The 15,687-nt window shown below is 43.4% G+C and overlaps 1 protein-coding gene across 2 annotated transcripts in view; it reads left to right on the top strand.

Annotated features, from left to right (window-relative positions):
- Positions 1-15,687, top strand: part of COL4A6 (collagen type IV alpha 6 chain) — a 217,305-nt gene that overhangs the window by 62,905 nt on the left and 138,713 nt on the right. For both annotated transcript variants that reach the window (XM_032227189.1, XM_032227190.1), the window contains exon 3: positions 8,692-8,775. In XM_032227189.1, the coding sequence (XP_032083080.1) occupies positions 8,692-8,775 (84 nt within the window). The remainder of the gene's footprint in view (positions 1-8,691; positions 8,776-15,687) is intronic.

The raw sequence follows: 15,687 nt of genomic DNA on the forward strand, positions 1-15,687 counted from the left end.
ACTCAGCCTTCCATCCTTCCGAGGTGGGTAAAATGAGGACCCGGATTGTTGTTGGGGGCAATATGCTGACTCTGTAAACCGCTTAGAGAGGGCTGAAAGCCCTATGAAGCGGTATATAAGTCTAATTGCTATTGCTATGAGCTGTTCACAATATAAGAGCCAAGGTGGCGCAGTGGTTAGGGTGCAGTACTGCAGGCCACTTCAGCTGACTGTTATCTGCAGTTCAGCGGTTCAAATCTCACCGGCTCCATCCTTCCGAGGTGGGTGAAATGAGGACCCAGACTGTGGGGGCAATGTGCTGACTCTGTAAACTGCTTAGAGAGGGCTGAAAGCCCTACAAAGCGGTATATAAGTCTAACTGCTATTGCTATTGCTATAATATATGGCAGGCCAGTTATATGTGAGTTCTATTCTGTTCTTGTTCCTGTTCCTATTCCTATTCCTATTCCTATTCTATTCTATTCTATTCCATCCCATCCCATCCCATTCCATTCTGATTTCTTATACTATATTCTATTCTATACTATTCTGTTCTATTCCATTCCATTCCATTCCAAACGAGAAATGTGCTGCAGAACCTCACTCTTGTATGTAACCTCTGTTTTCAACCAATGCCTCTGGGTCTCACATCACCTTGAGATCTCTTCTTGGAAAGCTGGGAGGCCGTTAGTTAACTTTTTTTTTAAAGCGAGTGTTTCAGCCCAGGAAAGAAGAGTCAAGTAATCTAAGATGATAAAGAATATTCCCAGGAGCTAGTGAAGATGGTGAGAACCATCTCAGCATTTTGTGACAGTGTGTGCTTTTTTTAAAAAAAAAGCCCTTTCTCATGCTTACCATAGTCCACTTCACTTTTCCTAGCCCTTTCCAATGGCTTGATCCTTCTTTATTTATTTATTTATTTATTTATTTTTATTTATTATTTATTCATTTTTATTTGTCAACAAGTACAAGGAAACCAGAATGAAAAACACATGAAAAAATGGCACAAATAAATGGATATAAATAAACAAAAACACAGCCATAAACACATAAAAAGAGTACATATAAATGGGGACAGTAGGACAGGGATGGTAGGCACGCTGGTGCGCTTATGCACGCCCCCTTAGGGACCTCTTAAGAAATGTGTAAGGTCCACGGTAGACAGCTTAAGGTAAAAGGTTTGGGGGTTAGAGGAACTAACAACAGGACCGGGTAGGGTGTTCCATACATTTACTATTCTATTACTGAAATCATTTTTCCTGCAATCAAGATTAGAACGGATTGCATTTAGTTTGTATCTATGGATAGTCCTTGTGTTATTGCAGTTGAAGTGAAAGTAGTTATTAACAGGTAGGACATTGTGGCAGATTATCTTGTCCACTACTCTCAAATCGGAATGTAGATGCCATCGTTCAAGGTTATCCAAGCCTAAAATTTCAATTCTTGGAGGCCTTAGATCAGTTTGGGATTTCAAAGGGGTGAAAGAGGGTTTTGTTGTCTACTGACATCTATTTTGACTAGCCAAACAACCAATGCTCATCCTCCCGCTATGGCTCAATGTAAGTTTGTATTTAGATTGGCTATAATTAATATACAATAGAGTGACCCTACTCACGATCACTCATGCCCTAGTCACTTCCCGTCTTGACTGTTGCAACACGTTCTACATGGGGCTGCCCTTGAAGAGCATCCGGAAGCTCCAGTTGGTGCAAAATGTAGCGGCCTGCATGGTTTGGTGTGAACATGTATCACCTCTCCTGCGGGAGCTGCGTTGGCTGCTGATTTGCTTCTGGGTGCAATTCAAGGTGCTGGTTGTCACCTCTAAAGGTGCGGGACCAGCTTATCTGAGGGACCGTCTCTTGCCAGTCAAATCTACCCGACCCACCAGAGCGGGGAGGCAAGGAATGTTGTGGGTCCCATCCCTAGGGAGACACACCTGGTGGGACCCAGAAGAAGGGCCTTCTCCGTGGTGGCTCCCTCTCTCTGGAACATCATCCCTCTGGAAATTAGACTGCCTCCCCCACTCTTCCGGAAGGCGCTGAAGACCTGGTTCTACCAGCGGGCCTGGGGAACGCAGAGCAGAATGGAGCCCATTGAATGGCTGGTGTGATGTGTTGTCACAGGGACGGAGGGTGGTGGTGGAGTTCTTACATTATTTTATTATTTTATTATATGATTTTCTCTTTTATTGCTTTTATTGTTTTTATATGGGGTTTTTATATTCTTGTAAGCTGCCTTGAGAGACGCAGTGGCTCAGTGGCTAAGACGCTGAGCTTGTCGATCAGAAAAGTCGGCAATTCGAATCCTTAGCGCCGCGTAATGGACGTTACTTGTCCCAGCTTCTGCCAACCTAGCAGTTCAAAAGCACATAAAAAATTCAAGTAGAAAAATAGGAACCACCTTTGGTGGGAAGGGAACAATGTTCCGTGCACCTATGGTGTTGAGTCATGCCGGCCATATGAACATGGAGACGTCTTTGGACAGCGCTGGCTCTTTGGCTTTGAAACAGAGATGAGCACCACCCCCTAGAGTCGGGAACGACTAGCACATACGTGCGAGGGGAACCTTTGCCTTTACTTAAGCTGCTTTGAGTCGCTATGTGCAAATAGGTAGCAATATAAATTTCCTAAATAAATGAATATGGACCTTAAGCTGCTTCTGGTCTGTTTGCAGCTTGTAAGCAGAAATGCAGGTTTTAAAAAGATCAGCAGGAAGAAACGGTTCGATCAGGTTTATTCATTTTGATCTAATGTGGCCTTCAAGCCAGATATGCAGGCAACTTGTTCTACGGGCTGGAGATGCCACTGAAAATAGGCACTCAGTGTGTAGTTTGGGCTTATTCTTGGGAAGTCAAACTGGCTACATGTGAGATCGGTTCCACCCTGTCTGCATTTAAGATAGATGAAGGTTCTAATTTAGAAACTAAATCAGAGGATGGGTAATTTGAACAGGCTAATGATGCTGCTTGCCTGTCTAGCTGAGAAATACGTTTAGCTTGCAGCCTTGCGAGAGGAAGGATAGAGGCAGCCTATGTTTAAAAGCAAATTTTAATTTATTGCATGGGACTCAAGACAGTTTTGTTCTGACTGTGGTAAATCTGTCCAGCACATTCTGTTATATTATTTTTTTTGCCAGCCTGTAGACGTTCTTTTCTATACAGAGAAGTAATTTATGGATGGAAGGGAGAATAATATAGCCAGCATGCCCATCGGCCAGCTGGCCTTCGCGCGTGCTGGGGCACATGAAAACCAGCTGGCCAGCGCGCATGCGCAGGCATGCACATGTGCATTCCAGTTTAGGCACTCGGTGCAAAAAGGTTCACCATCACTGGTATAAGATTTCCTTCCATGGGCAGTGGATTGGACTAGAAGACCTCCAAGATCCCTTCCATCGCTATGTGCTATGAAGACTGAAAAAACCAACAAAGTTGGATTTCTGATCTTTTGAAGAGGAATCCATTAGTTTCAGGATTCAAAGGGACATTTGTGCTGTGGGGTAGAGGATGTGGTCATTGGGGCCCAATCTAGCACTGAGGTCCCCTACCCATTTATCTCTGGAAATTCTGGATGCTCCATCACTGGAGGTTTTCAAGAAGAGACTGGACAACAATTGGTCTGGCGTGGTAGAGAGTTTCCTGCTTGGGCTAGAAGACCTCCAAGGTCCCTTCCAACCCTCCTCTATGTTCTATGAATCAGATTTATTCTCAATCTCCTGATCAGGCTCCATTGAGTTGAGTTGCCTTTTCTTACAGTGTTTATGGCTAGGTTTTGTGCTTTTTATTTTACATAATTTTATATTTTATTTCTTTTTTGGGTCATTGTACATATCGCACTTTACATACATTTTAGATAATGTTACATTTTTGTAATTTTAGATGTCCTCTCATTTTATATAATTTTAGATCCTTCATTAGGCACCAAGTGTACCTTGCAGCCTTCACTTAGGGATTCTAATTGGGCTATTGCACAGATGCTTTTTAAGTTTGTTTTAATTTTTATTTACAGCCTCTTAAGATGAATTAATTCGGAGCACTCAGGCTCACATTACACGCACTGGACTAAGACTGTGATAGACTGTCTGGCTGACTCCTAAAAGATAAATAAGGGATGATTTTAAGCCCGGTGCTGGTTTCCATGCCCATTCATCCCACAATTAATTTCATTCGAGGTTTAAAGAGGGGAGCTGCCTTGGAGATTTTATGCACAGGTAGTGGCGTGGAAAAAAATCCTCCCTTTCTCACTGTGCCCCAGTCCTGAAAGCTTTACTTTTTCTTCTCCAACCTCGCTTGCATGTGTTTCAATTAAGAACCACAAATGCAATATTCTCTAATCCTATAAGCCGCCTATTACATAACCCGAGTCTTTGTATGAAACCTAATAGCCTTGGCCCAGGCCTGACATTTTTGGAATCTCTAGTTATTATCTTCCCTTTTCTAAGGATTTGTTAAAGAAAAGAAAAGCGGCACTGGCCTGCAGCTTTCTCACCAAGGGAACTCGCAAAAATGAATGGGGCAACAGCTGTTGTGATGCCTCAATTAGTACCTTGGTTCTAAACAAATACTAAATGGATGCTTGTAACGATAGTTTACTTGATTTGCAACAATTACGGGCTTTGCTGCTCAAGAGTTAAGATGTACAAATAGCCTTTTTGCAAAGCACTAATCATGATATATGACAACTGCAGGCCGATTATTATATGCTCAATGCTGGAAAGATCCAACATTATAGAGCCGTGATGGCAAACCACATGTGCCAGAGCTCTCTCTGTGGGCACATGAGCCATCGCCCCAGCTCAGTTCCGCCGTGCATGTGCACGCACCTCCCGCCGGCCAGCTGGTTTTCGGGTCTCTGTGGGGGGCATGTGGAGGTCGTATGCACAGGGGGGAAGAGGAGCACAGGGGTGTTACATGCACATGCATGGGGTGGGGTGCACATGCATGGGGGCAGGGCACATGGGGGAGTCGCATATACATTCCATTATGGGTGCGTGCATGCACGCTTTTGGCATGTGCTGACAAAAAGGTTAGCCGTTACTGTTATAGAGGAATTTTTGGTGAAGACGATGGGATTTGCAGAGAGAGATAAATTACAGTACAGTACAGTATAGTACAGTACAATACAATACAATACAATACAATACAATACAATACAATACAATACAATACCAGAGTTGGAAGGGATCTTGGAGGTCTTCGAGTCCAACTCCCTGCCTAGGCAGGAAACCCTATACTGTTCCAGACAAATGGCTATCCAGCATCTTCTTAAAGACTTCCAGTGTTGGGGCATTCACAACTTCTGGAGGCAAGCTGTTCCATTGATTCATTGTTCTCACTGTCAGGAAATTTCTCCTCAGTTCTAAGTTGCTTCTCTCCTTGATTAGTTTCCAAGCATTGTTTCTTGATTCTACCCTCAGGTGTTTTGGAAAATAGTTTGACTCCCTCTTCTTCGTGGCAACCCCTGAGATATAGGAACCCTGCTATCATGTCTCCCCTATTCCTTCTTTTCATTAAACTAGACATACCCAGTTCCTGCAACCGTTTAATATGTTTTAGTCTCCAGTCCCCTAATCATCTTTGTTGCTCTTCTCTGCACTCTTTCCAGAGTCCCCACATCTTTTCTACATCGTGGCAACCAAAACTGGATACAGTATTCCAAGTGTGGCCTTACCAAGGCATTATAAAGTGGTATTAACACTTCACGTGATCTTGATTCTATCCCTCTGTTGATGCAGCCTAGAACTGTGTTGACTTTTTTTGCAGCTGCTGCACACTGTTGGCTCATATTTAAATGGTTGTCCACTAGGATTGTCTTGCTTGATCAGAGAAAAGACAATGCAGGCCATCCTTGACTCACAGCCATTCATTTAATGACCATTCAAAGTTGCGATGGCACTGAAATAAGTGACTTATGTCCATTTTTCACATTTATGATTGTTGTTGCAGCTTCCTGGTCAATAAATCAACATTTGGATGCTTGGCAAGTGATTCATATTTATGACAGTCGCAGCGTCCTGGGGTCATGTGATCCCCTTTTGCGACCTTTTGACAAACAATGTCGCTGGAGAAGCCAGATCCACTTAACAACCGTATTACTGACTTAACAACTGCAGTGATTTGCTTAACAACTGTGGGAACAAAGGTCACAAAATGGGGCAACATTCAATTAACAATTGTCTCAGTTAACAACAGAAATTTCAGGGTCAATTGTGGCCATAAGTCGAGGACTATTGGCTATTCTCCTTTATGGGTTTACTCACCTTAAAATGAATCCTAGGTAGACTCCAGCTATACTTATTGGTGAAAATCCAGCATTGTTCTGATTTACAGATCCAGATTAATAGAGTTGGAAGAAACCTTATAGGTCATCTAGTCCAACCCCTACACTTAAGCAGGGGACCCCATACCATTTCTGAAAAATGGCAGTCCAATCTCTTCTTGAAAGTCTCAAGTGATGAAGTTCCCACAACTTCTGAAGGCAGCTTCTGTTCCATTGGTTGATTGTTCTCACTGTTAGAAAGTTTCTCCTTATTTCTAGGTTGAATCTCTCCTTGGTCAGTTTCCATTTATTATTCCTTGTCTGGCCCCCAGGTGCTTTGGGAAATATCTTGACCCCTTCCTCTCTGTGGTAGCCCCTCAAATATTGGAAGACTGCTCTCCTGTCTCCCCTGGTCCTTCTCTTCACTAGACTAGCCATGCCCAGTTCCTGCAACCGTTCTTCATATGTTTTAGTCTCCAGTCCCTTAATCCTCTAGGTTTCTCTTCTCTGAACTTTTTCTAGAGTCTCAACATCTTTTTTTATAGTGTGGTGACTAAAACTGGATGCAGTACTCTAGGTGTGCTCTTACTAGGGATTTATATCTTCTTCTATCGTATCTTCTTGCTGGGGTGTTAAGCAGGGGTCTGAATTCCTAACTAGAATCAAAGGAGACCATTTTATAGCTATATTGGTTCCGAAAGGCAAGAAAAATGCTGGGATTTCCCTTCCAAAAGGTCAAAAGCTGGTTTTGATGACTGCATGCTTTAACCTGCTGTTTCAGTCACTTAGCAGGGCCTGCAGGAGCCTCTTCCGTAAATAAAATGCTTGTGTGACAGGCAACACCTGGTTTTTTGCCAACTGGCCTGTTGCACTTCCTCCCTGCTCAGATTTCGTTCATTCACAAGTGAGTGGATGACCTTTTTGGACAAGCAAAGGAGAAGAAAGTTAGAAGTAGGATTTGAAGGTGGCATTTTATAGGACACGTTTCCTTATTTTTCAAAACAAATTCTGTGCTTGGGCTTCAGTTTAGGCACAGTTGATTGAAAGTCGTTCTTCTGCTGTGAGGGTTATCTAATATTTTGGAAACCTAGTCAGCCTTTGAAGAGAGGTGTTGGTAGCTGAAGAAAGAGTCCCAGATCCAAAATCTAAAATAGTTTAATATATTCTCCCTTGCTGCAACAATTAAAAAATGCAATATATTCACATTAGGTTAAATATGTGGCTTTCCTTGTAATGCACCAGCTAGAAAAGAGTAAAATCCACAGAACTTGACTCCCAATGTAACTCATGTGGCCAAACTTACTAATGTGCATCAACTGTGGTGGCTCACTAGTTAGAATGCAGTGTTGTAGGCTGACCCTGTCCTCTGCCAGAAGTTTGATTCTGACCAACTCAAGGTTGACTCAGCCTTCCATCCTTCTGAAGTTGGTAAAATGAGAAGCCAGATTGTTGGGGGCAATAGGCTGACTCTGTAAACCACTTAGAGAGGGCTGTAAAATACTATGAAACAGTATATAAGTCTAAGTGCTATTGCTATTTCCAATATTTTGCCATTTGATAATCGATTACTTTGGATTTTAATGTTTTGGGATTCAGAGGTCTAGGGTCATATTTTCCCGCATCTCTTTCTGCAAAACTGTCAGAGTTGGTTGCAAAAATCAAATCCAGAAAGCACATGCAGATAACTGATTCAGCAGGATTCATTTAAATAAGAACCTTCTTTATATATAATAATATATATACAATACCAACAGCAGAGAACAGTTTCAGTTCAGATCAGATCAGCAGACAAATTCAGACTAAATTAGTTTCTGTTTCCTTTTTTACAGCACTCAGAGCTGCAGTTAAGGCACATCCAGACTCCAAACTTAAGTTTCTGTTTTCCAAACAAGCCCCATTGGCTGACCTGTTACCATGCCTATTCATTGGCTGACCTTGTTACCATGTCTCTGCTGCTTCATGAATATTTTGACAAAAACCACTAGGAGGGCTTGGGAGATGCTGTGTGATTTATATTGGTCCAGTTTGAATAAATGTTATTATATTGTATTGACCAGTGGTGGGTTGCCAACATTTTTACTACGGGTTCAGGTGCTCCCATGTGTGCCTGCACATGCGCATAATGCTTCTGCACATGTGCAGATGTATCCGGCATGGGTGGGCGGAGCCTCCCACTGCCGCTACTACTGGTTTGTCCAAATCCGGGCTGAACCAGGAGCAACCCACCTCTGGTATTGACTCATTTTGGACAAGTGGAAGACCAGTGAGAAGAGGCCAGAAGTATTTTTTGGATTCATCACAAGCTGAGATTCGGTGTCCAGTGTAAGATGAGCCAGATTTTGCAACAGAATATAACTTGTCCAAATGGCCATCAAATGAATGTTTTCGGAGGAAGATGAGTTAGGGTTAGAGGTGCCAAATTGTTAACTTTTGTTCTTGTTTCCTTTTTTTTTTATAGGGTGGGAAGAAATTTTATCATGGAGTCTGTGGAGGTCGTGATTGTACAGGCGGCTGCAAGTGCTTCCCCGAGAAAGGGGCTCGGGTAAGATGAGATGCGCTAACCTTTATTGTCACTTTTTTCTGTGAACACACCGGCACACATTTAAAAAATGAAATTCTGATGCCCACTCTTAAAATAAATATACCTATAACTATACGCATACATGCACACATATATACATGTGTTATATAAGCATATCTCAATGTCCAAAGCTTTTATTGTCAGTGTACATCATGTACACAACAAAATTGGTTTAGCCTTTACTGGTGCAGTCTATACAAGAATACAAGTCAACATGAATATTATAAAGAGCAATCCTTATACAAGTAGTTAGGGGAAAAAAGACTAGCCATATGCTTCCACATGCACGTCATATTCTGTGCAACATGCATATTACTCTGGTGTATAATTTTATATTATGGTATATACATATTACATAGTACACTGGCACCAGTGAAATTTGTCATATTAATCTATTTGCACAGATTATATATGCCTACATAAAGGTAAAGGTTCTCCTCGCACATCTGTGCTAGTCGTTCCCGACTCTAGGGGGCAGTACTCATCTGTTCCAAAGTTGAAGAGCCAGTGTTGTCCAAAGATGTCTCTGTGGTCATGTTGCCGGCATGACTAAACACTGAAGACTCATGGAATGCTGTTACCTTCCCACCAAAGGTGGTTCCTATTTTTCTATTTGCATTTTTTATGTGCTTTCAAACTGCTAGGTTGGCAGAAGGTGGACAAGGAACGGGAGCTCACTCTGTTATGCGGCACTAGGGATTCGAACTGCCAAACTGCTGACCTTTCTGATTGGCAAGCTCAGCATCTTAGCCACTGAGCCACTGCATCCCTTATATACATACATACATACATACACGCACGCACGCACGCACGTACGTACGTATGTGCGTACGTATATACACTGTACACACATACACCCACACACTAATCATAGTCCATTTTGAATACATAACAGAAAAAAGACAATACTGTGGACCAATGTCAAGCAGGGCTTATATGCCATGTCCTGGATAAAAGGAAGTGAAGTTCCAATAATCTTAAAATGGTAAATGGCTCCTTTTGAGTCTGATGAAGAGGAACAGCCTTCACCATCATTTTGGCCTTGAAGAAAACAAACACATCCTTAGTATTTTGCCTGGAGCATTAGGGCAAGATCTGTGAAGGAGGAAAGCTGAATCCAGCCAACGCTTGAGAACTTCCCATGGAAGGCCTGCAGTCCATCCAAGAGATTTCAGAGAAGGCAGCCAGTGAACAGGAAAAGAATAACGTTGATTAATTTGCATGGACATAGGAAGTAGTACATGATTTATAAGTCTCTGGGAAGTCAACTCTAATGCAGGTCATAACTCTTCCTGTTACTGAGCGGATTCCCTCCTTCCTCTGTTGGCAGCACTTACAGCTCGTTGCTGCTTGGTGGGTGGGCTGAAACATTCTGTGTAAGCAATGAGATGTTATAATGGACCATGTTGGTCTATTTCAGAGATAAGGGGGGAAATGTAGTTTTCTGGTATGTAGAGCAGCTAGGATGAGCCCCAGACTCCTAACTCTGGGAGATATACAAACAGGGCACAACTCCCCTCACACTTCACTTTAATCCTCTCTGACAGTTGTCATATTGAGGGGTAAGCTTCCCTGTCCAGTTTTGACCGATTCTAGAGTAAGGTGCTCATCTCCATTTCTTGGCCAAGGGAGCCCAGTGTTATCCGAAATCATTTTCTGTGGTCATGTGGCCAGCATGGCTATTCACAGAGGCACATGGAACCCTGTTACCTTCCCACCGAAGTGGTACTTGTTTATATATTTGCATTTGCATCAGAGGTGGATTCCTACCCAGTTCGGCCGAGTAGATAGTAACTCGGACTGCCACTCCCCTGAACCGGTTCTATCGGTGGTGGCGCCATCTTGATTTTCGGTTCTGTGCATGCATAGAATTTTTTTTGCATGCTGAACCAGCAGTAATGCCAGTAGCAACCCACCCCTGATTTGCATGCTTTCGAACTGATGGGTGGGCAAGAGCTGGGGCAAGGAATGGGAGCTCACCCCATTGTGTGGTACTCAGGTCTCAAATCTGGGCTGCCAGCTTTTCATCTGACAAGCTCTTTAACCACTGAGCCATCGTGGCCCAATTGTACCATACTATTATTGCAGGACGTTGCTCAACCCCCTTGTAAAAACCTTCCCAATTGGTGGTCATCCCTATCTGATATTGTTGCAAATACCTTTATTGGCCTATAGACAGATTCCAAAAATCTATCCTTGTTTTTCTTTTCTTTTGGTAATCTCCTTCGAATGTTCATTTTTTTAGAAGTGTTCTGGGATCCTAGATTCTAACTTTCTGGGAAGCAGAGAGAGAAAAAAATCCTATAAAATTTTCCCAAATGCAAAATTGGTGTCATTTTGCCTGGGTTTTCCACCTGTTAGATTTCAAGTATAAGTGACTGTTTTCTAAGTTTGGTTGGTGCAGTGTTGGGTTAAAAGCAGAAATTCCTGATCTGTTCCCCACAGCATAAAAAAGGGTAGGTCCCAGCATTGGTGGTCTCTTTATTACAATTTAGTGCACTGTACAAATGTATCTACTGGATTACTGTCAGCCAGACCTTTTAACCCCTTCTTCCTAGTAGAAATGGATCCTTTTTAGCTTGGAGTTGCCACCCGTTGGAGTGAATTCGATTTTGCTATTGTTTTTGGCCATATTTTTACATTTTTCAACTTTGAATCTCATTAAATATCCGAATATCTTAGGTATTCCTTATAGGTATCTCAGAAGAAAAAAATGTTATTATTCTACCAACTCTTACCAATTCTACCAACTCTTACCAATTCTTACCAACTCATCGTGCTTCTTGTGTTAAAGTGGATTAAAATCTCCATTCACACGAATGTATATACCAATGTCATTCTTTCTGCAGCTCATAATCCTGTGACTGGATTTAAATATTGCTGTTGCGGGATTATGACACTGTGTTATGTGAATCCAGGTTGCAGGGTTTTACAACCACAACTTCCACCTTAGTGTATCATGCAAAGCCAGACAAAAACGATCAATTTACACCAACTGGAAGATAGTCCAATAATATTTCTGTGTTTTGTGTGTGTGTCATACCTTGATACGCATACTCACACATCTCTTTTGCAGTAACCAATTAGGGCAGCTGAAGTTAAGGTAAAAGTAAAGCTTTCCCTCACACAAGCATGCTAGTCGTTCCTGACTCTAGGGGGTGGTGCTCATCTCTGTTTCAAAGCCGAAGAGCCAGCGCTGTCTGAAGATATCTCCATGGTCATGTGGCTGGCATGACTCAATGCCAAAGGCGCAAGGAACGCTGTTACCTTCCCACCAAAGATGGTCCCTATTTTTCTACTTGCATTTTTTGCGTGCTTTTGAACTGCTAGGTTGGCAGAAGCTGGGACGAGTAACGGGTGCTCACTCCATTACGCAGCGCTAGAGATTCAAACTGCCGAACTGCCGACCTTTCTGATCAACAAGTTCGCGTCTTAGCCACTGAGCCACTGTGTCCCAGCAGTTGAAGTTACACAATAATAAACTCATTCCTTTCTTAGAACTGTTTATCTGGAAGAATCGTTCATATGTATGTAACCTGGTGAAGAGTTCTAGGAAATGCAGCAATTTTCAATGATTGCACAACTTGGATTGGCTGTGTAAAGACATTTATCACATTAGATTCTTTTTCTCATTGCCAAGAAGCTTGTTTTTTATGATTCCATATAGATATCTCAACATGTACTAACTCTGCAACCAAAATGTGTTTCATATTTCTTTCCAGACATCTCTTGATCAGATTTCATGGAGCGAGTTCCAGCTTGTAGCTCCTGAGGAAGTGGACAAGGCCATGGGAGCAGTGAGTGCCTCCACCTGCTTACTGGACCCGTGTCCCTCCTGGCTGGTCTCGACCAACAGGGAGGTAACACGAGGCTGGCTCCAGAGGATTGTTAACACCTCTCTTCAGGAGGAATCTTTCCCGCACCCTCTGAAGGATGCAGTGGTAAGACCCCTCCTTAAGAAGCCTTCCCTGGACCCAGCTATCCTTAATAACTACCGTCCAGTCTCCAACCTCCCTTTTGTAGGGAAGGTTGTTGAGAAGGTGGTGGCCTTTCAACTCCGACGGACCTTGGATGAAGCAGACTATCTAGATCCCTTTCAGTCGGGTTTTAGGCCTGGTTACTGCACCGAAACTGCTTTGGTCGTGCTGACCGATGATCTCTGGCAGGCCAGGGATAGAGGACATTCCTCTATCCTGGTGCTTCTTGATCTCTCAGTGGCCTTCGATACCATCGACCATGGTATCCTTCTGCGACGGTTATGGGAGGTGGGTGTGGGAGGCACCGTTTTACGGTGGTTCTCCTCCTACCTCTCGGACAGGTCGCAGTCGGTGTTGGTTGGAGGACAAAGGTCAACCCCTAGGCCCCTCAAATATGGGGTGCCGCAGGGCTCAGTCCTGTCCCCCATCCTATTTAATATCTACATGAAGCCACTGGGTGAGATCATACGCCGGCACGGGATTAAATATCATCAATATGCGGACGATACCCAACTGTATCTATCTGCCCCGTGCCAACTCAGCGAAGCGGTGGAAGTGATGTGCCAGTGCCTGGAGGCTGTCAGGGTCTGGATGGGAGCTAACAAGCTTGCACTCAATCCAGACAAGACCGAGTGGCTATTGATGTTGCCTCCCAAGGATAGTCCAGACATTCCATCCCTTAGCCTGGGGGGTGAAATCTTACACCCCTCAGAGTGGGTCCACAACTTGGGTGTCCTCCTGGATTCACAGCTGATGTTAGAACACCATCTGTCGGCTGTGACCAGGGGGGCTTTTGCCCAGGTTCGCCTGGTGCACCAGTTGCGGCCCTACCTGGACCGGGAGGCGCTTCGAATGGTCAGTCATGCCCTTGTCACCTCAAGGCTTGATTACTGTAATGCGCTCTACATGGGGCTGCCCCTGAAAAGTGTTCGGAGACTACAGCTGGTCCAGAATGCAGCCGCGCAAGCGATAACGGGTGTACCTAGATACACCCATATTACACCCATCCTCTGCGAGCTGCACTGGCTTCCTATTGGTCTCCGAACGCGCTTCAAGGTGATAGTCATTACTTTTAAAGCCCTACATGGCTTAGGACCTGGATATATGAGAAACCGCCTCCTGCCACATACCTCCCAACGGCCGATAAGAACTCACAGGTTGGGCCTTCTCCGGGTGCCGTCGACCGGACAATGCCGGCTGGCGGCCCCTCAGGCGAGGGCCTTCTCTGTAGTCCAGGATTGAACAGTACGGTGATGTTTCCTAGTTTGGTAATGAAATGTCTGAAAGAAAATCACCAAGACCAGAGAGCAACAAGGATCCCACAAATATGGTGGAATTTGTGGTAGGCAGGAACCTCCCCAAAATATCCTCTGAATGGGTAGAGAAATCCTTGTTCTCCTGGAAATTCCCATGCAGGATGATGAGGTGGCCCAATATTGTTTCTGCTGCTAGATTTTGGTGCTGTGCGATGGCTTAGAAATAGGATTTGAATATTACATAGTACACTGGTACCAGTGAAATTTGTCATATTAATCTGCTTGCACAGTTTATATATACATACATAAAGGTAAAGGTTCCCCTTGCACATATGTGCTAGTCACTCTAGGGTGTGGTGCTCATTTCTGTTTCAAAGCTGAAGAGCCAGTGCTGTCTGAAGACGTCTCCGTGGTCATGTGGCCGGCATGACTCAATGCTGAAGGCACACAGAACGGTGTTATCTTCCCACCAAAGGTGGTTCCTATTTTTCTATTTGCATTTTTTATGTGTTTTAGAACTGCTAGGTTGGCAGAAGGTGGGACAAGGAACGGGAGCTCACTCCATTACGTGGCACTAGGGATTCGAACTGCCAAACTGCTGACCTTTCTGATCGACAAGCTCAGCGTCTTAGCCACTGAGTCACTGCGTATATATATATAATATAAGGGACGCAGTGGGGAGGGAAGTTTCATCATTTTTATAACATCTTCCTTCTCCCATCTCAATGATTATACAGCTGGAGATGTCCTCCCACTGCCAGAGGTCACCATCCTGGAGGGCAGGCAGAACATTCTTTCCACCACCGATAAGCACAGGAGGATAGGTGTTGATTGTACATTTTGTGCCGAAGGAAGTCTCCATGGCCCCTGGGTGTGGAAGAACTCAAGGAGGAGAAACAGTGGTCAGTTGAAGCTGAGCTTTGATGGAATTTCCAACTCTCCAACTGCCACATCTGATTTTCCACTCATTTATCAATCCCACTTTTGACCTACAACTTGATGCAGCTTCATAGTCCCTGGATTCTTCTCCACCTGACATTCTTGAGTAGGTTCCCGTAAAAAAAAAAGAGAAAAAAAGAGGGAGACATCTGGAAGACTGTATTTTTTAAAAATTATTTATTTATATTGCTTTTTAAAATAATAACAGAAAAAAAAGAAAAGAAACAAAATGTTAACCTTTCCCCAACTGTGCTGTTTCAAGACGTGAAAAGATCAGGATAGCGCTATGCAGATTCACCCACACAGTTGTTGAGTCTGACTTGTACATAATGAAGGGTGGCTAAGTGAGCTATATAAAAGCAATGGTGTGTCTTCTAAACCAGGGGTGTCCAACCTTAGTAATTTTAAGCCTGGAGGACTTCAACTCCCAGAATTCTAAACCAGGGGTCTCCAACCTGGGAGAATCCTGGGAGTTGAAGTCCTCCAGGCTTAAGCTGGCTGGGGAATTCTGGGGAATTTTTTTCCCATGTTTTATTTATTTTAATTATATTACTTTCCATTTCCACCAAACAGTGTGAGATCTGGGTACAGTTATTTAAACAATCATAATCCACATATTTGTTATTATATTCATCACAATAATATTAATAGTATGACTATAATATATCAATATAATTACAATAATACATAACATGTTCATC

This window comes from Thamnophis elegans, chromosome 12, assembly GCF_009769535.1.
Source record: "Thamnophis elegans isolate rThaEle1 chromosome 12, rThaEle1.pri, whole genome shotgun sequence".
NCBI lineage: Eukaryota > Metazoa > Chordata > Lepidosauria > Squamata > Colubridae > Thamnophis > Thamnophis elegans.